Source organism: Pseudophryne corroboree, chromosome 6, assembly GCF_028390025.1.
Source record: "Pseudophryne corroboree isolate aPseCor3 chromosome 6, aPseCor3.hap2, whole genome shotgun sequence".
In the NCBI taxonomy this organism is placed as follows: Eukaryota; Metazoa; Chordata; class Amphibia; order Anura; family Myobatrachidae; genus Pseudophryne; species Pseudophryne corroboree.
The window spans coordinates 801,331,942-801,356,150 of record NC_086449.1 but is presented as its reverse complement, the minus strand read 5'-3'; the positions used below and the strand labels follow the sequence as shown (position 1 = coordinate 801,356,150).

Sequence of the window (24,209 nt, the reverse complement as noted above, 5' to 3'; positions counted from 1 at the left end):
AGATGAGTGAGCTGAGAGGAGGAGAGAGGGGAAACCAGCGGAGAGACGGAGGAGAGCAGCGCTACAGCAGCGTAGCAGGAGGATGTGTCACAGCCGCCGCTAACGGCAGCGTCCACCCGGCTAGAGCAAGTGAGGTCTCGCTTGCTGTAGCCGGGTGGACGCTGCCGCGAGGTCTGGCTGCGGTGCCCCATCCCCGTCTCCCCGCTGGTCTCCCCCCTCTCCGCTCCCTCATCTCTATTCGACTTTTTTTAAAGTCGGATTGAGAATGAGATGGTCATTGAATAGCCCTTGTCGGATCCATTCCGACAAATGCATGTCGGAATGGATCCGACTTTAATTGAAAATACTCCTATATTTATTTAATATTGTGCAGGTTTATGTGTAATTACAATCTACATCATTGCTACTGTAGGTGCTTTACATTGCCTCTACAAAGTTTACACACAGTCAACAATAAAGGATGCGCTGACATGTTTTGTCCTGGGTTTAGTGGATTTCAAATGGAAGCTTATGGTATAATTTCCTATGAATACAATATATACTTTATTTGTTTCCCTCCCAATGCCTCAGATCAGCTGGCTACAGTACAGTATGTGTGGGCTCTTAATTACACGGATACCTTTTCATTCTCTTGTCTGCAATATGCAGTTCTCGATTGTAACGAGCTGCACTTCTGTACATAAATCCCAGAGTGAATTCTAATTAGAGGTCCATTAAACACACAGCTGTATGACTTCCCAGAATGGATCTCACTAATGGGCCACGTGAAGGATGGGAGACCGGAGTGTTGGGAAATGGTGAATTAATGGCGCACTTTTGTTACTCAGACTCACTGATACATCACAGTAGCAATATCCATAACACTAGTATACAAAAAGTGATGATGTACTGTATATCATATCCATTAAAACAGTATTTTTAAAATGCACCAAGCTACCGTCACTGGACGGGAGTGGTAACTGGCAAATAGCTGCTTTTACTCATTCTCTGGCTCCTGCCAAGAATGGGGTTCAAGAAGGGAGGCGGTGTGCCCAAGTAGATCACATAAAGGGCCTCACACAGAAAGAAAAGAATGCAGGTGCACTTTCCCAGTAAAACAGAGGTTTATTGCATAATTTTGGCTAAAGTTATGGGCTTACCCACCGCATCCAGGTAACCTCATCATCTGTAACACTTTTTACACATTTATATTTCATCCCTGTAACACTCCTAACACATAGTAGATGCTCTCACTTATCTATCACTCTTTAACACTTTACTTGCTATCTCTCACTAGTGCCGTACCTTTGGGTGGTTTGGTTGGGCTGGCTTGGGGGGTCCCACACCCTAGGCTGCCTTGAACCCTTAGAATATCGGGCCTTATTCAGGATGGTTAGCAAACCACAAAAGTTTGCAACTGGGCAAAACCATATTGTACTGCAGGTGGGGCAGATGTAACATGTGCAGAGAGAGTTAGATTTGGGTGGGGTGTGTTCAAACTGAAATCTAATTTGCAGTGTAAAAATAAAGCAGCCAGTATTTACCCTGCACAGAAACAATATAACCCACCCAAATCTAACTCTCTCTGCACATGTTACATCTGCCCCACCTGGAGTGCAACATGGTTTTGCCCAATTGCTAATATTTGTGGTTTCCTAACCAACCTGAATACCCCCATTGTTTGCATTTTTGAGAATAAGGGGTATATTCAATTCTTGTTGGATGCTTTCTGACGGAGAGGATCCGACAGTTCATTATTCAATTTGCGGGCTTTTTAGCCGACTTTTGTCCCGTTTTCGCCCATGCCAATCCGACAAATCGGCATGGGCGAAACGGGACATAACACGGGCGAAATTCGTAGATCTACCTGTTTTTTTGACAGTGTCGGAATTTCCGACAAGTCGAAAAAACACTACTTATATTGAATAGGGTGAATCGAAATTCGCCCTAAAAACGTCAAAAAGTGCAGTTTTTTTCCACCTGTCGGGAATTCCGACAGGAAGTGAATATACCTACAAGCCTGATATTGCCTCATAAAAATGAGCACATGCCGCTATAATAGCATAACACCTACAAACTATACACTGTGTACTGTTTCACTGCCAGAGCACGTGGAATGCTCTAAATTAATTTGTTAAAAAGCAGAAACAATATACACTATAGTCCTGCCAGTTATGTGTGCTATATGTATGCACCTATTCTAAAACAAGGGACATATGCTGGAATAAAGCATGCACATAACCTGGTACAGTATTGCGTACCTCTGAACTTAGAAGTACATTAATTTTATTGAAAAGCAGAGCATGCGATTTTTCCTTCTATCTTTATGCAAGGGAAAATGAACAAAGACGCTGGTTAAGAAGCGTCTTCGTTAATCACTAGTGATTGAAGTCCCACCTTAAAATCTATTATTATTATTTAAATTGTCAGTTTTTTATTGGTCCTTTAAACATTCCCTACAGTCAATGCGTTGTTGCATTGCTTTCAGCGTTAAACATCGTCATGGCATTATAAGTTCTTTTTCAGCATGCAGAGGAGAATAAGCCCACCCACCGGACACCTGTTTCCCCTGCTATAGGTCAGTCTCCCATGCGTCTTTCTGGCTCCTGGATGCTAGAGAGATTGTATACACAAGAAACTTTTTCCATAGAACCTCTTTCACAGTTATGATGTGATACAAAATCACATTAGGACAATTCCAAATTTCATACACTGGTTATTTCACGTTCTAGAACGGCTTCTCTGTCTAATGGAATTCAAGTATAAACACTATTACATAGGCAGTGGAACTAGAAATTAATGATTAATGACTGTAAAGCCATTAACTTCTCCACCACCATCCCTCTGCTGAATTTCAGAGATTTCCAGTGGATCTGTTGAAAAACATTTTAATATTTTAGTTTTGCGAAGTTTACGATCACATTTTATTGGTATTCAATTTCAAAATGATTATCCTACAGTTTTCTTTTCTGCTGCGGCGTACACTGGGCTCCACAAGTCTGGACATTGGGGTGTAGAGTAGGATCTTGATCCGAGGCACCAACAGGCTCAAAGCTTTGACTGTTCCCAGAATGCACAGCGCCGCCTCCTCTATAACCCCGCCTCCCAGCACAGGAGCTCAGTTTGTCAGTTGGTGCTGCAGTAAGCAGGCACTTAACAGAGGGGCTGCTCCAAGCAGCCCTAAGAAAAGCTTTTTATGAGGTAAAAAGTGAAGACTTCAAGGGCAGCAGCGGTGGTAAATGTCTTCTGACATTCTCTGCTGCAGCTCCAGCTCTCCCCAGCGGCGCTGTACACTCCCGAGCCCTAGTTGCCGGGTACCCACAGCGGAGGCTCCGGTTTACTTCACGTTAGGCACACACGGCTGGGGCTCTCCAGGATCGCGCGGCCGCGCTTCGGAGGTGGTAAGTGGGTCCCGCTCGCGGGACCCGGTCTTTATCGCGATCCGGCGCGGTCAGTGGGAGGCGGGCCGCGCGTGCTGGCGGTGGACACTGTGGATACAGGCGATCCCACTAGATCACCAGGGCATGGGCGCAGGTCAGGTTTTCTCTTAAAACCGATTTTAATATCGCCCACAGTATCCTTTGGTTTTGCCAGTAAGGGGGATAAGGCTTAGACCTGAAGCCCCTCCCCCAGCCCCAGGGCGCCATTTCCAGCAAATGTTCCCGCCCTGGAGCTGCATCTCTGTCTTTCCTCACTCCCTGTCAGTGTCTGCGGCGACATTACTCCTCAGCTCACTGTTCCTGGGACTGCTTGGGTAAATCCTCCTGTGTAAAGCCGCCTGGTTGTCAGTGCTGTGACTTTACATGACACTTAAGTATTCTACCTGCCTTTTTAGTCAGTGTTAGTAAGAAAGAGTGCACTTAGTCAGGGGTTTATAGTACAATTACCCTGTGATATACATCCAGTTTCTTACTGTGTAGTATTATATCTATTGACTATATAGCTGTGTAAGCTAGTCCAGTGCAGTATTATTGTTAGTAATAACCTCTGCATTGTACAGACTGTGACTATTTGTGTGTGCATTTGATAGCGGAGTGGTGTCCATCTCGTGTCTTTCACTCAACTTGCTATCCCAATATTCTATAACCTGAGGGGGCTTGGTGCGTCAGGTGTTATTTAATATGGGATTTTCACAATAATACTGTATTACGTATTTTTCTCTGTGATTTAGTCACCATAGAAACATAGAATTTGACGGCAGATAAGAACCACTTGGCCCATCTAGTCTGCCCCTTTTTTATTTTATCCTTTAGGCAATCTCAACCCTTTTTTAACCTTAATTCTTTGTAAAGATATTCATATGCCTGTCCCAAGCATGTTTAAATTGCCCTACAGTCTTAGCCTCTACCACCTCTGATGGGAGGCTATTCCACTTATCCACTACCCTTTCTGTGAAGTAATTTTTCCTTAAATTTCCCCTGAACCTCCCCCCCTCCAGTCTCAATGTATGCCCTCGAGTTCTAATACTTCTTTTCCTTTGAAGAATGTTTCCCTCCTGAACTTTGTTAAGAACCTTGATATATTTGAAAGTTTCTATCATGTCCCCCCTTTCCCTTCTCTCCTCCAAACTATACATGTTAAGATCTTTTAGCCTTTTCGGGTAAGTTTTGTGATGTAGGCCATGCACCATTTTAGTTGCCCTTCTTTGTGCACTCTCTAATGTATTTATATCCTTCTGGAGATAGGGTCTCCAGAATTGGACACCGTATTCCAGATGGGGCCGTACCAATGACCTATACAGTGGCATTATCACTTCTTTTTTCCTGCTACTGATTCCTCTCCCTATGCAACCAAGCATCTGACTTGCCTTTCTCATTGCTTTGTTGCATTGCTTTCCTGCCTTCAAGTCACTTGAAATAGTGACTCCTAAATCTCTTTCCTCCTCAGTAGTTTCCATTATAGTACCCTTGATACTATACTTAGCCTTTGGGTTTTTGAGACCCAAGTGCATGATTTTGCATTTTTTAGCATTAAACTGTAGTTGCCACGTTCTTGACCATTTCTCAAGCCTACCTAGGTCATTAATCATTTGTTTGACCCCTCCCGGTGTGTCTACCCTGTTGCATATCTTTGTATTATCTGCAAAAAAGCATATCTTCCCTTCAATACCATCTGCAATGTCACCAACAAAGATATTAAAGAGAACTGGACCAAGTACAGATCCCTGGGGTACTCCACTGGTAACATTTCCCTCCAAAGATTGCACTCCATTAACTATCTCTTTTATCTCTGCTGGTGCTGACTACACTGCGCAGGGGTTTGGGTTTAGGGATATAGTGCTGCTAATAATTGTACTGTGTTACCTGATACTGCAAGTTATATCATGTCTGCTTCTGAGGGTAACGGTTCTGGGGCGGAACATACTGCTGGTGTTGCTGAAGCCACAGGCACATATGGGGAGAATATAGCAGCTGTGGGCTCTGGTTCTGGGGGCTCCTTGCCCCCCAGTGGGACTGTGGCAACGGAGGCACATACTGACCCTCCGTGGGCCGCTTTTTCCACGCTTCTGCATACGCTAGTTCATAAACTAACTCCCCCTATGGGACCCCCAATGCCGGTACAACCGTATGTGGTCCCTGCAGCTAACCCGCCGTGGGCGGACGATTTATCTGCTCAATTAAAGAAGTTGAACCAGTCCCTGACTACTAAAAAGTCTGACCAACGCTCGCCTAAGTCCAAGAGGTCCTCTAAGCGAGCGCTCGTCTCCTCACAATCCACAGCTGTCACTGACACCTCGTCTGATGAAGACAGCACATACACTGACCCCACAGGTTCTGACTCAGATACGGCTGATGGGGAGGGTAGTTCACATGTGGATGTTCCTGATCTTTTGGAGGCTATTAAGTTAATTCTGCAGATTACGGATGATCCCAAGCCATCCGTTCCTCCTAAGAAACCAGATAGGTTCAAGCGTCAGAAGGTGATTAAACAAGTTTTACCTCACTCTGACCACCTAGTGGATATACGTCAGGAACCCTGGGAAAACCTGGGTACGAAGTTTGTGCCTCCAAAAGAAGATGCTGGCCCGCTATCCCCTCGCGCCAGAGCTGTCTAAGAATTGGGAAACGCCTCCTCCAGTAGACTCACATGTGGCTAGGATGGTGATTTCCTCAGCTCTACCTGTCACTACCGTCACGTCTCTAAAAGAGCCTACGGATAAACGTGTCGAGGGTTGTCTAAAAGTGATTTACACCCTCACGGGTGCTGCACATAGGCCCACTATTGCAGCTACATGGGCGGCAGAGGCTATTGAAGCATGGGCCTTGGAGTTAGAGGCTGAAATCTCCTCTGACCATGCTAGACAATGCTTGTCATATATTGTCACAGCTTCTCGCTATATTAAAGAGGCGGCTTCTTATGCCGGTATCCTAGCAGCCAAGGCCTCTACTACGTCAGTCCTGGCTCGCAGGATATTGTGGCTGAGATCCTGGTCTGTGGATCTGGCCTCTAGAAAAACCCTGGAGGTACTCCCTTTCAAGGGGGATATTCTGTTTGGGGAGGACTTAAATAAGATAGTGGCTGACTTGCGACTGCCAAAACTGCCTGTCTGCCTAATACAGCTCCTTCTGTGTCGAAGGCCAAAGGTACGTCCTTTCGCCCCTTTCGTCCTTCAGGTAAAGCAAAAGGTCAGGCGTACCATAAGCAGGCCCGCACTTCCAAACCTAGTAAGCCTAAGCCCAAAAGAGCCTGGGCTGCCCGTCAGCCAGCAGCCAAGACCGATAAGCCTGCCGCATGAAGGGGCGGGCCTCCCCCTGGGGGATCCCAGGGTGGGGGGCTGGCTTCTAGGGTATACCCAGGAATGGTTGAAGACCACTTCAGATGCCTGGGTATGGGAAGTCGTCATTCGAGGTTACGCCATAGCCTTCAAAAACCGACCCCCTCATCGATTTTGCCAGACAGACGTCCCATCGGACCAGACAAAGGCAAACACTCTGCATTCGGTGGTACAGACCCTCCTGGATACAGGAGTCGTAGTACAGGTGCCTCTTGCTCAGAGGGGCCGGGGGTACTATTCTCCGCTGTTTCTAGTCCCGAAACCGAATGGGTCCTCCTGGCCCATTCTCAACCTCAAGGCACTGAACAAATTTGTGAAGGTTTCCAAGTTCTGTATGGAAACCCTTCGCTCTATAGTTCTGGCCTTGGAACCTGGGGACTACATGGTCTCCCTGGACATACAGGATGCTTACCTGCATATTCCTATAGCAGTGTCACATCAACAATACCTGAGGTTCGCTATTGGCAACCTCCATTACCAGTTTTGGGTGTTACTTTTTGGTTTAGCAACGGCTCCGCGAGTCTTCACCAAAGTTATGGCGGTGATGACGGTGGTACTTCGCCGTCAAGGGGTCAGGATACTGCCGTATCTGGACTACTTGTTAATCCTGGCAAATTCCCCAGATCTTCTCCTGCGTCATCTGGATATGACGGTCCAGTTTCTACAAGCCCACGGGTGGCTCATCAACTGGAAGAAATCCTCCCTGGTCCCTGCTCAGAGCATGGTGCATCTGGGAGCGCTGTTGGACACTCACAACCAGAGGTGGTTATTGTCTCAGGAGAAAGTCCTGAAACTTCAGGACAGGATTCGTTGCTTCCTTTCTCGTCCGCAAGTGTCGATACATTCAGCAATGCAGGTGCTGGGCCTCATGGTGTCAGCATTCGACATGGTGGAGTATGGTCAATTCCATTCTCGCCCCCTCCAGAAGCTGATTTTAGCCAAGTGGGACGGCCTGCCTCACCGGATCAGGTCTCACATGATCTCTTTGACTCCGGAGGTCCGTCTGTCGCTGCTCTGGTGGCTCCTGGACCGACAATTGTGCAGAGGCTGTCCCTTCTGGATATCCAACTGGGTCCTGTTGATGACAGATGCCAGTCTAAGAGGCTGGGGCGCGGTGCTGGAGCAGCACTCCTTGCAGGGTCGGTGGACCAAGGAGGAATCTCTCCTCTCGATCAACATTCTGGAATTGCGGGCGGTCTTCAATGCGTTGAACCTAGCCCAGCATTTGATTCAGAACCGTCTTGTTCAAATACAGTCGGACAACGCCACCACAGTGGCTTACATAAATCATCAAGGCGTCACTCGAAGCCGTTTGGCAATGAAGGAAGCCTCACGGATTCTACGTTGGGCAGAACGCCATCTACCGGCAATATCAGCAATATTCATTTCAGGAGTCCTGAATTGGGAAGCGGACTTTCTCAGTCGTCAGGACGTGCATGCCGGCGAGTGGGGCCTCCATCCAGAAGTGTTTCAACTCCTCGTGGAAAGGTGGGGTCTTCCAGATGTGGATCTGATGGCGTCTCGACACAATCACAAGGTTCCGGTCTTCGGAGCAAGGACAAGGGATCCTCAAGCAGCATTCGTGGATGCGCTGGCAGTGCCGTGGAGGTTTCGGCTGCCGTACGTGTTCCCGCCGGTGTCACTCCTGCCCAGGGTAATTCGGAAGTTCAAGCAAGAAAAAGGAAATCTGCTTCTCATAGCTCCGGCGTGTCCCAGACGGCACTGGTTCTCAGACCTGCAAGGCCTATCGTCAGAGCGTCCACTTCTACTTCCACAATGCCCAGACCTCCTCGTTCAGGGCCCCTGTGTCTACCTGGAACTAGCCCGGCTGTCTTTGACGGCGTGGCTCTAGAAGCTTCCGTCTTAAGAGCTAAGGGTTTTTCTGAAGAGGTAATTAAAACTATGTTGCGGGCCCGGAAACCGGCCTCTGCTCGGATTTACCATCGGGTCTGGCATTCCTACTTTGTTTGGTGCGCATCTAACCATTATGACGCTTCCAAGTTTAGTACATCCAAACTTTTGGCTTTTCTACAGCAGGGCCTAGATTTAGGCCTACGTCTGGCCTCCCTCAAGGTTAATATTTCTGCTTTGTCGGTGTGGTTTCAGAGAAAAATTGTGACTTTACCTGATGTTCATACTTTCACTCATGGTGTGTTGCGTATCCAACCTCCCTATGTCCCGCCTGTGGCTCCTTGGGACTTGTCGGTGGTTTTGGAGCGTTGCAGGAGCCTCCATTTGAACCTCTTGGTTCAAGCTGACCTTAAGTGGCTTTCCCTTAAGGTGGTGTTCTTGCTGGCTATTGCCTCTGCTAGAAGAGTGTCGGATTTGGGTGCCTTGTCTTGTAGTTCCCCATATCTGATTTTTCACCGTGACCGGGCGGTTCTTAGGACTCGTCACGGATATTTACCTAAGGTGGTTTCTTCGTTCCACCTTAATCAGGAGATTGTGGTTCCAGCTTTTGTCTGTCCTGATTTGTCTCCCAATGAGCGGTCTTTGGATTTGGTACGGGCTCTCCGTATCTATGTGAAGAGAACTGCTTCTATTCGAAAGTCTGATTCTCTCTTTGTTTTGTTTGGATTTCACAAACGTGGCTGGCCTGCTCACAAGCAGACCCTGGCCAGGTGGATTAGAATGGTGATTGCGCATGCTTATGTGAAGGCTGGTCTGTCAGCTCCTGTTCACATTACGGCCCATTCTACTCAGTCTGTTGGACCTTCTTGGGCGGCCCAACGTGGTGCGACCCTTGACCAATTGTGCAAGGCGGCTACGTGGTCCTCCGGGAACACGTTCATAAGGTTCTAAGCCTTCGATACTGCCGCTTCCCAGGATGCTTCCTTTGGACGCCGGGTTCTTGTGCCCGTTACAGTGCGTCCCCTCCCATAAGGAACTGCTTTAGGACATCCCCATTGTCCAGACTTGTGGAGCCCAGTGTACCCCGCAGCAGAAAACGAGTTTTATGGTAAGAACTTACCCATGTTAAAACTCTTTCTGCGAGGTACACTGGGCTCCACAAGGCGCCCACCCTGACGCACTTAGCTTCTTTGGGTTGATATGGCATTAGCCGCTGACACTTCTCTTGTCGTGGTGTATGTGGCTACTAACCGTTGTTGTCTATTTTCCTGCTACTGCATTAGGCTGGTTAATTAAACTGAGCTCCTGTGCTGGGAGGCGGGGTTATAGAGGAGGCGGTGCTGTGCATTCTGGGAACAGTCAAAGCTTTGAGCCTGTTGGTGCCTCGGATCAAGATCTTACTCTACACCCCATTGTCCAGACTTGTGGAGCCCAGTGCACCTCGCAGAAAGAGTTTTAACAAGGGTAAGTTCTTACCATAAAACTCGTTTTTTTATTACTCAAGTTGATATTTGTATCAGTCATATGCATTGCACAATTATATTCTTCCTGTCGTTTTTGCTAAGCGTTTATACAGGTTGAGTCTCATGTATCCGAAAATCCGATATCCAAAATACAAATTTTTTTTGACAGAGAAAGTAACACCTACACTTTCTATTGGTACAGTGGACACAAACATTGTTTTATTCACAAAATTATTACAAATTTTGTTCAAAATTCCCTTGAGACTATGTGTATATGAAACATAAATCCATTCTTTGTATAGACTTGGGTCCCATCCTCAAGATATTTCATTATGGTATTTAGATATTCCAAAATGCGGAAAATGCGAAATCCAAAATACTTCTGGACTCGCGCATATGGGAGACTCCGTCTATAGTATATTTCTAGTACAGAGCTGTTTGACAATTTCTTTGCTATTATGGGTGCACAATATTTCTTCGGAACGTTCACCAATTTACCTTGGTTAGCAGAAAAGAGCATTTATTAACGATTCGTGATTGGGACAAACTGGTTTGATCACTGAAGCCGGTATTTTTTACTGTTTCTTAATAATATTAAACAGGGTTATAACTACAAGGTGTGGCTGGCACTGGGCTCAGAATTCATGTAGCCAATCGCCTTATATAATACTTGCCCACACTGGTGCAGTGAATTGCTTCATTCTTGCCCTGGCCCCTGCCACTCCCAGGTTTACACGGTGGGAGGTGGGGCCGCAGTGGCGCCATTGACCTTGAATTTGGTGGGGATGTGGATGCAATCCCAAGGCTGGTCAACTCTCCCAGAGAGCTGCTCAAAGTTTGGCAGCCCCCTGGGACACTGAGGGTGAGTGGCATGTATACAGTCTCTATGTTGACCACACTTAGGTCGGCAGTCATTATGTCAGCAACTATTGGTCGACATGCATTATCTCGACCTTTTTCCATGTTGATCTGAGTTCACAATTTTTTAAAATTTTTTGAACTTTTTCATACTTTATGAGCCACGTGGACTACAATTGGGAATAGTATCCGAAGCATGGTGAGCAAAGCGAGCCATGCGAGGGGACACAGTGCACGAATCGGGGTTCCCCGTCACTTTACGAAGAAAACGACACAAATTTTTTTAAGAAAAAAACAAAAACCTCATGTTGACCTTTTTCAATGTCGCCCTGTTCATGTCGGCTGTCGACCAATAGTGCTCAACCTAATGACTGTCAACCTAAGTGTGGTCAACCCTATGATCCACACCCATTCCATTATGTACTGCTTTGTGACACCATCCTTGCGAATCCTGTCTCACTGTTCACTGTCCTGTACACCTTACCACTTTATATTATCCACTATGGGCCTAGTAAAAGTATTTACACCGAGGTACTAAAACGTATGGTATATTAACGTATAAGCATTTAATAATGTATCTGTTGTTGTTTATAAGTTTATTATGATATCTGTGTAGATAAGACCAGGAACAGATGACCTCGGGCGCTTCTGCTGTTCTCCGTTTCCACAATGCTCCGTTATCCAGCATTGGCTGTGGATCATGGGTGATGGGGTTTAACACCATGTTATTCACAAATGTATTGTTTCTCTGACGTCCTAGTGGATGCTGGGACTCCGTAAGGACCATGGGGAATAGCGGCTCCGCAGGAGACAGGGCACAAAATAAAAGCTTAAGGATCAGGTGGTGTGCACTGGCTCCTCCCCCTATGACCCTCCTCCAAGCCTCAGTTAGATTTTTGTGCCCGGCCGAGAAGGGTGCAATCTAGGTGGCTCTCCTGAGCTGCTTAGAATAAAAGTTTAGTTAGGTTTTTTTATTTTCAGTGAGTCCTGCTGGCAACAGGCTCACTGCATCGTGGGACTAAGGGGAGAAGAAACGGACTCACCTGAGTGCAGAGTGGATCGGGTTTCTTAGGCTACTGGACACTAGCTCCAGAGGGACGATCACAGGTTCAGCCTGGATGGGTCACCGGAGCCGCGCCGCCGTCCCCCTTACAGAGCCAGAAGAGACGAAGAGGTCCGGTGAAATCGGCGGCAGAAGACATCCTGTCTTCAGACTAAGGTAGCGCACAGCACCGCAGCTGTGCGCCATTGCTCTCAGCACACTTCACACTCCGGTCACTGAGGGTGCAGGGCGCTGGGGGGGGAGCGCCCTGAGACGCAATATAACAGAATACCTTAGGTGGCAAAACAGAATACATCACATATAGCTCCTGGGCTATATGGATGTATTTTAATCCCCTGCCATTTTACACAAAAAAGCGGGAGATAAGGACGTCGTGAAGGGGCGGAGCCTATCTCCTCAGCACACAAGCGCCATTTTCCCTCACAGCTCCGCTGGAAGGACGGCTCCCTGACTCTCCCCTGCAGTCCTGCTTCAGAATCAGGGTAAAAAAGAGAAGGGGGGGCACGTTTGGCAGCAAATAAATATATTAACAGCAGCTATAAGGGAGTAACACTTATATAAGGTTATCCCTGTATATATATATATAGCGCTGGGTGTGTGCTGGCAGACTCTCCCTCTGTCTCTCCAAAGGGCTAAGTGGGGTCCTGTCCTCTATCAGAGCATTCCCGGTGTGTGTGCTGTGTGTCGGTACGCGTGTGTCGACATGTATGAGGAGGAAAATGATGTGGAGGCGGAGCAGTTGCCTGTGTTGGTGATGTCACCCCCTAGGGAGTCGACACCTGACTGGATGATTGTATTTAAACAATTAAGTGATAATGTCAGCAATTTGCAAAAAACTGTTGACGACATGAGACAGCCGGCAAATCAATTAGTGCCTGTCCAGGCGTCTCAAACACTGTCAGGGGCGCTAAAACGCCCGTTACCTCAGTGGGTCGACACAGACCCTGACACAGATACTGAGTCTAGTGTCGACGGTGACGAGACAAACGTAATGTCCAGTAGGGCCACACGTTACATGATCACGGCAATGAAAGAGGCATTGAACCTTTCTGACACTACAAGTACCACAAAGAAGGGTATTATGTGGGGTGAGAAAAAACTACCAATATTTTTTCCTGAGTCAGAGGAAATAAATGAGGTGTGTGAAAAAGCGTGGGTTTCCCCCGATAAAAAACAGCTAATTTCTAAAAAATTATTAGCATTATATCCTTTCCCGCCAGAGGTTAGGGCGCGTTGGGAAACACCCCCTAGGGTAGATAAGGCGCTCACACGTTTATCAAAACAAGTAGCGTTACCGTCTCCTGATACGGCTACCCTCAAAGAACCAGCTGATAGAAGGCTGGAAAATATCCTAAAAAGTATATACACACATACTGGTGTTATACTGCGACCAGCAATCGCCTCAGCCTGGATGTGCAGTGCTGGAGTCGCATGGTCGGATTCCCTGACCGAGAATATTGATACCCTGGATAGGGACAATATTTTGTTAACTATAGAACATTTAAAGGATGCATTACTATATATGCGTGATGCACAGAGGGATATTTGCACCCTGGCATCAAGAGTAAGTGCTATGTCCATCTCTGCCAGAAGAGCGTTATGGACGCGACAGTGGTCAGGGGATGCGGATTCCAAACGGCACATGGAAGTATTGCCGTATAAAGGGGAGGAGTTATTTGGGGCTGGTCTATCGGACCTGGTGGCCACGGCAACGGCTGGAAAATCCACCTTTTTACCCCAGGTCACTCCACATCAGCAGAAAAAGACACCGTCTTTTCAAACTCAGTCCTTTCGTTCCCATAAGTACAAGCGAGCAAAAGGCCACTCCTTTCTGCCCCGGGGCAGAGGAAGAGGAAAAAGACTGCACCATGCAGCCGCTTCCCAGGAGCAGAAGCCCTCCCCTGCTTCTGCCAAGTCTTCAGCATGACGCTGGGGCTTTACAAGCAGACTCAGATATGGTGGGGGCCCATCTCAAGAATTTCAACGCGCAGTGGGCTCACTCGCAAGTGGATCCCTGGATTCTACAGGTAGTATCGCAGGGGTACAAACTGGAATTCGAGGCGTTTCCCCCTCATCGGTTCCTGAAGTCTGCTTTACCAAAGTCTCCCTCCGACAGGGAGGCAGTTTTGGAAGCCATTCACAAGCTGTATTCCCAGCAGGTGATAATCAAGGTACCCCTCCTGCAACAGGGAAAGGGGTATTATTCCACGCTGTTTGTGGTACCGAAGCCGGACGGCTCGGTGAGACCAATTTTAAATCTGAAATCCTTGAACACTTACATAAAAAGGTTCAAATTCAAGATGGAGTCACTCAGAGCAGTGATAGCGAACCTGGAAGAAGGGGACTATATGGTGTCTCTGGACATCAAAGATGCTTATCTCCACGTCCCAATATACCCTTCTCACCAAGGGTACCTCAGGTTTGTAGTACAAAACTGTCATTATCAGTTTCAGACGCTGCCGTTTGGATTGTCCACGGCACCTCGGGTCTTTACCAAGGTAATGGCCGAAATGATGATTCTTCTACGAAGAAAAGGCATTTTAATTATCCCTTACTTGGACGATCTCCTGATAAGGGCAAGATCCAGGGAACAGTTAGAAGTCGGAGTAGCACTATCTCAGGTAGTGTTACGTCAGCACGGGTGGATTCTAAATATTCCAAAATCGCAGCTGATTCCAACGACACGTCTACTGTTCCTAGGAATGGTTCTGGACACAGTCCAGAAGAAGGTGTTTCTCCCGGAGGAGAAGGCCAGGGAGTTATCCGAGCTAGTCAGGAACCTCCTAAAACCAGGACAGGTCTCAGTGCATCAGTGCACGAGGGTCCTGGGAAAAATGGTGGCTTCTTACGAAGCGATTCCATTCGGGAGATTCCATGCAAGAACGTTTCAGTGGGATCTACTGGACAAATGGTCCGGATCGCATCTGCAGATGCATCAGCGGATAACCCTGTCGCCAAGGACAAGGGTGTCTCTCTTGTGGTGGCTGCAGAGTGCTCATCTACTAGAGGGCCGCAGATTTGGCATTCAGGATTGGATCCTGGTAACCACGGATGCCAGCCTGAGAGGCTGGGGAGCAGTCACACAGGGAAGGAATTTCCAGGGCTTGTGGTCAAGCATGGAAACATCTCTTCATATAAACATTCTGGAACTAAGGGCCATTTACAATGCCCTAAGTCAAGCAAAACCTCTGCTTCAGGGTCAGGCGGTGTTGATCCAATCGGACAACATCACGTCAGTCGCCCACGTAAACAGACAGGGCGGCACGAGAAGCAGGAGGGCAATGGCAGAAGCTGCAAGGATTCTTCGCTGGGCGGAAAATCATGTGATAGCACTGTCAGCAGTGTTCATTCCGGGAGTGGACAACTGGGAAGCAGACTTCCTCAGCAGACACGACCTTCACCCGGGAGAGTGGGGACTTCACCCAGAAGTCTTCCACCTGATTGTAAACCGTTGGGAAAAACCAAAGGTGGACATGATGGCGTCACGTCTAAACAAAAAACTGGACAGATATTGCGCCGGGTCAAGGGACCCTCAGGCAATAGCAGTGGACGCTCTGGTAACGCCGTGGGTGTACCAGTCAGTGTATGTGTTCCCTCCTCTGCCTCACATACCAAAAGTACTGAGAATCATAAGAAGGAGAGGAGTAAGAACTATACTCGTGGTTCCGGATTGGCCAAGAAGGACTTGGTACCCGGAACTTCAAGAGATGCTCACGGACGAACCGTGGCCTCTACCTCTAAGAAAGGACCTGCTACTGCAGGGGCCTTGTCTGTTCCAAGACTTACCGCGGCTGCGTTTGACGGCATGGCGGTTGAACGCCGGATCCTGAGGGAAAAAGGCATTCCAGAAGAAGTCATCCCTACTCTGGTCAAAGCCAGGAAGGACGTAACCGCAAAACATTATCACCGCATTTGGCGTAAATATGTTGCGTGGTGTGAGGCCAAGAAGGCCCCTACAGAGGAATTTCAACTGGGTCGTTTCCTTCATTTCCTGCAAACAGGACTGTCTATTGGCCTAAAATTGGGGTCCATTAAGGTTCAAATTTCGGCCCTGTCGATTTTCTTCCAGAAAGAACTGGCTTCAGTACCTGAAGTTCAGACTTTTGTAAAAGGGGTGCTGCACATACAGCCTCCTTTTGTGCCTCCAGTGGCACCTTGGGATCTCAATGTTGTGTTGAGTTTTCTAAAGTCACATTGGTTTGAACCACTTTCCACTGTGGACTTAAAATATCTCACATGGAAGGTGTCGATGCTGTTAGCCTTGGCTTCAGCCAGGCGTGTGTCAGAATTGGCGGCTTTATCATATAAAAGCCCTTACTTAATTTTTCATTCTGACAGGGCGGAATTGAGGACTCGTCCTCAATTTCTACCTAAGGTGGTTTCTGCATTTCACATGAACCAACCTATTGTGGTACCTGCGGCTACCAGGGACTTAGAGGACTTTAAGTTGCTTGACGTTGTCAGGGCCTTGAAAATATATGTTTCCAGGACGGCTGGAGTCAGAAAATCTGACTCGCTGTTTATCCTGTATGCACCCAACAAGCTGGGTGCTCCTGCTTCAAAGCAGACGATTGCTCGTTGGATTTGTAGTACAATTCAGCTTGCACATTCTGTGGCAGGATTGCCACAACCAAAATCAGTAAAAGCCCATTCCACAAGGAAAGTGGGCTCATCTTGGGCGGCTGCCCGAGGGGTCTCGGCTTTACAACTTTGCCGAGCAGCTACTTGGTCAGGGGCAAACACGTTTGCTAAATTCTACAAATTTGATACCCTGGCTGAGGAGGACCTGGAGTTCTCTCATTCGGTGCTGCAGAGTCATCCGCACTCTCCCGCCCGTTTGGGAGCTTTGGTATAATCCCCATGGTCCTTACGGAGTCCCAGCATCCACTAGGACGTCAGAGAAAATAAGATTTTACTTACCGATAAATCTATTTCTCGTAGTCCGTAGTGGATGCTGGGCGCCCATCCCTAGTGCGGATTGTCTGCAATACTTGTATATAGTTATTGTTACAAAAATTCGGGTTATTATTGTTGTGAGCCATCTTTTCAGAGGCTCCTTTGCGTTTATCATACTGTTAACTGGGTTCAGATCACGAGTTGTACGGTGTGATTGGTGTGGCTGGTATGAGTCTTACCCGGGATTCAATATCCTTCCTTATTATGTACGCTCGTCCGGGCACAGTATCCTAACTGAGGCTTGGAGGAGGGTCATAGGGGGAGGAGCCAGTGCACACCACCTGATCCTTAAGCTTTTATTTTGTGCCCTGTCTCCTGCGGAGCCGCTATTCCCCATGGTCCTTACGGAGTCCCAGCATCCACTACGGACTACGAGAAATAGATTTATCGGTAAGTAAAATCTTATTTTTATGGGGGTAATTCCAAGTTGATCGCAGCAGGAATTCTGTTAGCAGATGGGCAAAACCTTGTGCACTGCAGGGGAGGCAGATATAACATGTGCAGAGAGAGTTAGATTTGGGTGTGGTGTGTTCAATCTGCAATCTAATTTGCAGTGTAAAAATAAAGCAGCCAGTATTTACCCTGCACAGAAATAAAATAACCCACCCAAATCTAACTCTCTCTGCAAATGTTATATCTGCCACACCTTGCAGTGCACATGGTTTTGCCCAACTGCTAAAAAAATTCCTGCTGCGATCAACTTGGAATTACCCCCTATTGCTTTTTACCATAGGAGGGTTGAACTCCTCAGTTCTTGTCTTGTTCCTTTATTTTCCTTTATATCCGTGAAATCCTGGTTTACATTATGAAACAAACTGTTTTCCTTGAACAGCCCAAAAAAAAAAAGTACACATTCAACTGACACTGCATTAAGTTGTGTTTGTAACAAGTGGTTCTAAAGAAATATATACACATCAGCATTATGTCTAAGAGAAGTCATGCTGTATTTGTATTGTCAGTAATGTTTTATACATGTTCCGTTCTGATTGTCAGTCCCATTTGATCCCCGTGTCTGCCCCACCCCACCCTCCCCTCCCCCTTTCTAATTAAGTTTTTTGGTTTCTTGTAACCTGTTAAGTTGGAATACGCTCTTCTGTGGTTTAATGTTTCCCCCCCCCCCCCCCCTATTTTTTTTAATTTAATTTAATTTTTTCGTTCTGAATTACTCTGCTTTCTGGTGATGGTCCCTGATTGCCTGTCTTGTCTTAAAAATGATGTTTATGAATAACTTCCAAACAAAATCGCAATATGCTGATCTGTAACAATAAAAGAAAAAACTAAAAAAAAAAAAAAAAGAGCCTCGTTTGCAGCCTTATCTAATCTAGAACTTGTCAAAAGTGTCCTTCATTCAACCATGTAGTGTGGCCAGAGATAGACAGCTGTCCTTTACTCGCCTGTGACCCGTTCTCCCTACCTTGCTGGCTTGCACGATGCTCTTGGCATCATGACAAGACTGCAAAGCGTTGCAATGCTAGACAAATACCCTCCTCCTCCTTTTTGTCTAATGCATTTGTCTCCTTGCTTCATCTACCTCTCTTTATTTTGTTTGCTGCATGTCAAAACCTCCTAATACCTACCACTTTTAATGAAAGGAGATGTCCACATTGTTTCTTTTTTATTATTTGAATTCATAATAATCTCCGATTCACGATAAGATGATCTGTAAAAATGTTTATTTTATTTTTTTAAATTCCCTGAAAGTTGCAACAATGTTGCAACACAACAAACTCTTAGTTCTACTGGCTGCCAGACAAATGTGAGAGCTCAGACTGCGGGGCTGATTATCCATGAATTTTAAAACACGTGACTATTATAAATGGTGTTCCAGCCAATCCGCTCCTTACTGCCATGTGTTTGAAAAAAAAAAAAACAGTTGTGAGCTGATTGGCTGGAACACCATTTTTCTTATGCAACGAGTTTTAAAACCCGTTGAGTATGCTAAAGCAGCCCCGGTCTTTCTAAACGGAACGGATACATTATATATATATATATATATATATATATATATATATATATACTTATTTATTTATATATTTATAGTTACCTAAAGGCAGCAGAAAGCTTAATGACAACAATTTGCAAATCATCTTATTATCAATTTTGCAGTTATTTAACTATCCCCACCCTAAAAGAAAAAAAACACCTGTGGAGATCCCTTTTTAGATCCGTATCCCCAGCTCCAGACCCCTCTTCCATCCAATTTTATAACCAGTTCATTTTGTTTCATCTCTACCTTGGCTTTAATAACCTATTGATCCATTAATTGCTTGCTTTCTTCACCCTTACCTGTGTCGTTACGTATATTTAACATGTTCTAGAGCATTAGAATTCCTTCTCCATGTGATGCTGTATGGAACGTGTCCTGTATAAACACCAACTTACCCTATTTTCCTTTGCTGCTATTTTCTTGCTTCACTGCATGTTGACCAATGATTAGAGTCTATATTTGCGACATCTGAATGTCTACCTAAATGTACTTCATAGACAAGCAGGCAACCAGCACTGCCCAAATGATCTCCTCCTCTTCCTCCTCTTGTGGTCTGGTCTGTTTATGTGCATGCCGTATGTGTGTGTGTGTTTGTGTATGTATGTTTGTGTACATGTGTGTCTCTTCTATGTCATGTTATTAAAAGATCCGTCTTTTATGTGTCACATAATAATCATCCATCACCGGATTCCGTACTGTCTACTCACACCGTGTGCTACTGACTTGATCCTGAGTACTAGATCTATTCACTTATTCTTCCAGTGCCTTGTGTATTAATAGGGTCATTTCTCTGTGTATAACTCCACCCGTGATCCCCCGGCCACTAATAATTTCTTCTGGGGCTTTTGCAGGAGATTAACACTGTGTGTACAGGGGGAAAGGGGAGGGGGGTTTTGTGCATTCACTGCTCGCTTGTAGGCTACGGGTGTGCATTGCCAGGAAAGCTCTCTTAGAATTTGGGCTTTTGATTAACCAAATGCTCCATGTTTGTTCCTTACTTGTGTTTTAGAAAAGGATGAGGCTGCAATTGAGCGTTCTGAGTACAATTCCACGTCACTTACTGATGTGGACAAGCGGGTGAAACGGCGGCTTCTTATGGGTAACTTTTATCTTAAACTTTTATACAAAAATTAAAACAAAATGTACTCTCTTTGTGTGTGTGTGTTAGTACCGGTGTAATGCATAACTACCTTTTTTTAAGTTCTAAAGTTTCAAACTTTATTTTTATTTTTTTTCATCTTATGCACATGTGCTTCTTCAGGCTTCCCGATCCATTTTGTTAATAAAGCTTTTTCATGTTTTGAGCAGATTTACGTGACTTGGACTGTATATGTCCACGGGCCACTTCTACAAGATGTTTTGCTGTTATCTTTTTGGCTTCCCGGCGCCACCCCCCCTCCAACACCTTTTATATCATCCACACAGTTGTCTATTTTTGTGGCTATTATTGAATTCACGCACTGTGTTATGTTCAAGGGCAATGCACATAAACAACTCTGCCTAGACAATGCAACAATTTGAGGGAAAACACAGACGGGAGCAGAAGACCTTTGTAGCGATGAATGTGTGTGTGATGTCCATTTCAATATTGAGGGACTAGGATTAAACAATAAAAAAATGTGTATAGTAATACATAATTACTTACAGTACATTCCTGATATGCTCTCATTGTAAATATCAGAAGAGTTTAAGATTTTTTTGGGGTTATATCATACGCACCTCATTCAACTTCTGCCTATTTTTAATATTAAGATAAAAGTCAAGGGCTTCCTACAGTACATTGAACGTATTAGAGAATACAGCTTTGATTTCATAATCGGTCGGTCGGATAGGCATCATCGCACCTAAAGTAGCGATCATGTAGGAAAGATGGATTGCGGGTTTTCTTTTTTAATTGAAACTTTTATAAATATTAGAAACTAGAACTTATTCTGCATACAATAAAACTTTACATTTAAAAGACATTCTAATTAGCATTTTGGAATACAAAAGATTGTCTTTGTAGTTCTAACCTGTATTGTGCTTTTTTTGTGCATATTTAAGTACTTTTTTTTTTTCCGTACAAAAGACTTTCAGAATCTTTTCCTTGGGGGTAATTTGGAACTGGTCTGATTTTGATGAGTTTTCCAGTAAGTTTGAAGCGGCAGTTGGTTAGAAGGTGAAAAAACAGCTTTATAACTGATTGGCTCTATAGATTTTAGCGGCGAACTTGCCAAAATCAGGCCCGTTGCTTAACCCCCAAAGAAGAGTTTCCGATGTGCTAGTGATGATTTTTTGGGTGACTGATTGCAAATTCATAGGTTTCAAATAAAACTAATGGATGTAAATATGTGTCACAGTATGTGTGATGTATGCCTGCCGTAACTGGGTGTATGTGCTGCGGATGCTGGCCGGAACGTATATTGTAATAGTTGCCACCATGCATATTATTGCTTGTTTTTTTTGTTGCACGCAAATTGCGCATGCGCTTTGGGGGTACAGTTGCGACCATGTCTGCACCACCCCATTCTAATGAGTTTTTCATGATGTTGGCTGCGCTATTATTATAATTATATTCTCAGAGACTGCGGGGCTGGTACTGAGGGTTCTGGTATGAACGTTCCACCATGTTAAGGTTGACTTTCATTAGGTCAACCACTGTTGGTCGACAGAGACATGGTCGACATGGACTAATATTCGACACATGAAAAGGGTCGACAAGGGAACAGGTAGACACATAAGAAGGTCGACGTGGAATTTTTAACTGTTTATGCTGTCATTTTTTCCGTAACATGACCAGGAACCCCCAATTAGTGTACAGCGTCCCTTTACTCCGCTACCGCTACACTCGGCACAGGTTACCTTTCCCAATCGTAGTCCACGTGAATGGTAAAGTATGAAAAAGTTAAAAATCTTTAAAAAGAAAAAAAAGACATTTCGACATTTTCATGTGTCGACCTGTCCTGTATCGACCATTTCATGTGTCGACCATATCACCATGTCAGTGTCGACCAATAGTAGTCGACCCTCCAAACGGATACCAGTTCTGAGTCGGATGCAGCAGCGACATTGGGCACAGTGGGGTGACGTTTTTCGTCTACACGGAGTGCCATCCCTCATGCGTCTGGATTTTGCTTGTACAGAGTCGCAGTACAGATTTGGACACACAGTTGTAATTGTGAAGGGGGGTTTCTGGGCGGTGACTGGGAGGTTACAGGGGAGTGGCTTAATGACACTTGGTGATGTTGCGTCTTATGGTAGCGAGTTGGTGTTGGTGCACGTTTTGATGATAAACTGTAGTGACTGAGGAGGCTCTTGGGAAATCTGATGACAAAGTCTAGGGGGATTTGCTGGTCTTTGTCAATTTTAGAATAGGAAAATAACGGGTTGCATCCTGTGTATGCAAAATAAAGGTTCATGCATCAGGAAAAAATATGTCAGCACAGGGAAAGCTAAACAGTGATGGCTATTCAGTGGAAAAATAGCCGAAATATTTGCAGTTTTACTCAATGGGTTTAGGCTAGTTCCCCCTCCCAGAGTGTTTATTTGAGCACACGTACCAAGAATCCTTTACTTTGACGTTGCTGTGATTCAGAAGTTTAGGAATCTCAGAGAGTAGGTTCCTCCCAGGAAGCTTATGACTTTCTTTTTCCATTTATAAACGTCATCTGATTTTATCATAGATCCCTGTCCAGTGTCGTTCCTTTCATTCACGGAAATCTTTCCTTCCGAGAAAGGAGCCACCACTTCTGATGTTGGTGTGCTACATCCCCCTCTGGCCACCTTCAGTACTACACTGGCAGGATGAGAATCATGGGAAATATAGTTCACGGTTGTGGTTTCTAGTGTGGCATATGCTTGCATTAACATTAGGCAGAGTTTCAATAAGCGCATGCACAAAATGTGAGAAATTGTTGGGCCAAATAAGCTGGTACATATTTGCATTTTTGCATGCATTTACCTGGAATACACACATTTATTTTTTATTTTAGCACTATTAGTTCCGCGTATCAATGCATTGCAAACCTTACATTCATCTATTACATGATCACACGTGTGTAACCATATTTTCTCTAGCATTCATAAGGAATATTGGGGAATCTAATACGATGGGGTATAGACGGGGTCCAAAGGAGCCGGTGCACTTTAAATTTCTTCACTGGGTGTGCTGGCTCCTCCCCTCTATGCCCCCTCCCACAGGCAGTTTAGAAAAAAGTGCCCTCAGGAGAGGATACACATCTCTAGCTCCAGAGAGTTTTCTTCCATGTCTTTTAATCTTTTTTATTATTTTCGGTATGCTGTTTGGGCAACAGCATACCTGCACCGTGCTAGTTAGGGGGAGGGGGGGGGGGGGGCAGTCACCGACCTTGCAAAGTGCAGAGCCACTGCCCAGCTGCAGGACCACCGTCCTGAGAGGTTGTTTGTTCAGCGGGCCACTGCGCCTTGGCTGTCACAATTGCAGCACGCCGCACACCCCTAACATTAGCCTGAAGGTGATGTCTGTGGTGAGCATAAACCGGGGCCCCGCTAGGGGGGTCCCCCAGTTCAAAGTGCGGCTGAATGCGGGCGCGGCATACGGTACCCTCCTGGGGGGGGGCGCTAGAGCCCCCTTGTGTAGACTGGTTTACAAAAGCTTGAATTAGCACATGTGCGACGTTTTTAAGCCACACAGGAGACTTTGCCAGTATAAAAATCATGATGGGTCCGGCACCATTGGAGGGGGCGGAGCTAACTCAGAGCTGGTCCTGAGGCGTTTTGACGCCTTCCTCTGCTTAATGCAGCCACAAACAGCACACAGAGCGCTTCCTGCCTCACAAGACATGCTGGAAATCTGGTACAGGGTGTAGCAAAGGAGGAGAGCCGCTATTGTACACAGTCTGGGTCCTCTACAGGACAGAATTTCCTAGTATATTTACTGTGTTATAGTTAGCTGTCAGCCTCACTGGGGCTGTGCAGCCAGGGGTGTGCTGGTGTCTCTCTCTCTCTCAGGCTGGCAAACTATAACTGTCTGTGTGTATGTTATTGTGCTTACTGTGCAGTGTATGCCACACCAGATTCTCTCCATTATCATCTGATTCTGTTTCATGCGAATAATGCAGCCAATCTTCTCAGATCAGTGAAGGGGCTGTGGGAGAGGGTACAGAGCCCCACTGGTTAGGGTCTCTAAAAACTGTGATGTCTGATATGTCATCCCAGCTCACTGCTAATGTACAGAACACTCAGCTACTACAACAGGCTGTTGCAGACTTAGCTGCTAGGGCAGATGCACAGCCCCCCCTTTCTCATGCAGGTCCTCAG

The 24,209-nt window shown here is 45.9% G+C and overlaps 1 protein-coding gene across 3 annotated transcripts in view; it reads left to right on the top strand.

The window, feature by feature from the left end:
- SCUBE1 (signal peptide, CUB domain and EGF like domain containing 1) overlaps positions 1-24,209 on the top strand; it is a 322,235-nt gene that overhangs the window by 116,653 nt on the left and 181,373 nt on the right. For 2 of the 3 annotated variants that reach the window (XM_063928925.1, XM_063928924.1), the window contains exon 4: positions 19,942-20,031. The exons of the other annotated variant lie outside the window; for it this stretch is intronic. In XM_063928925.1, coding sequence (XP_063784995.1) covers positions 19,942-20,031 — 90 coding nt within the window. The remainder of the gene's footprint in view (positions 1-19,941; positions 20,032-24,209) is intronic. 3 annotated transcript variants of the gene reach the window in all.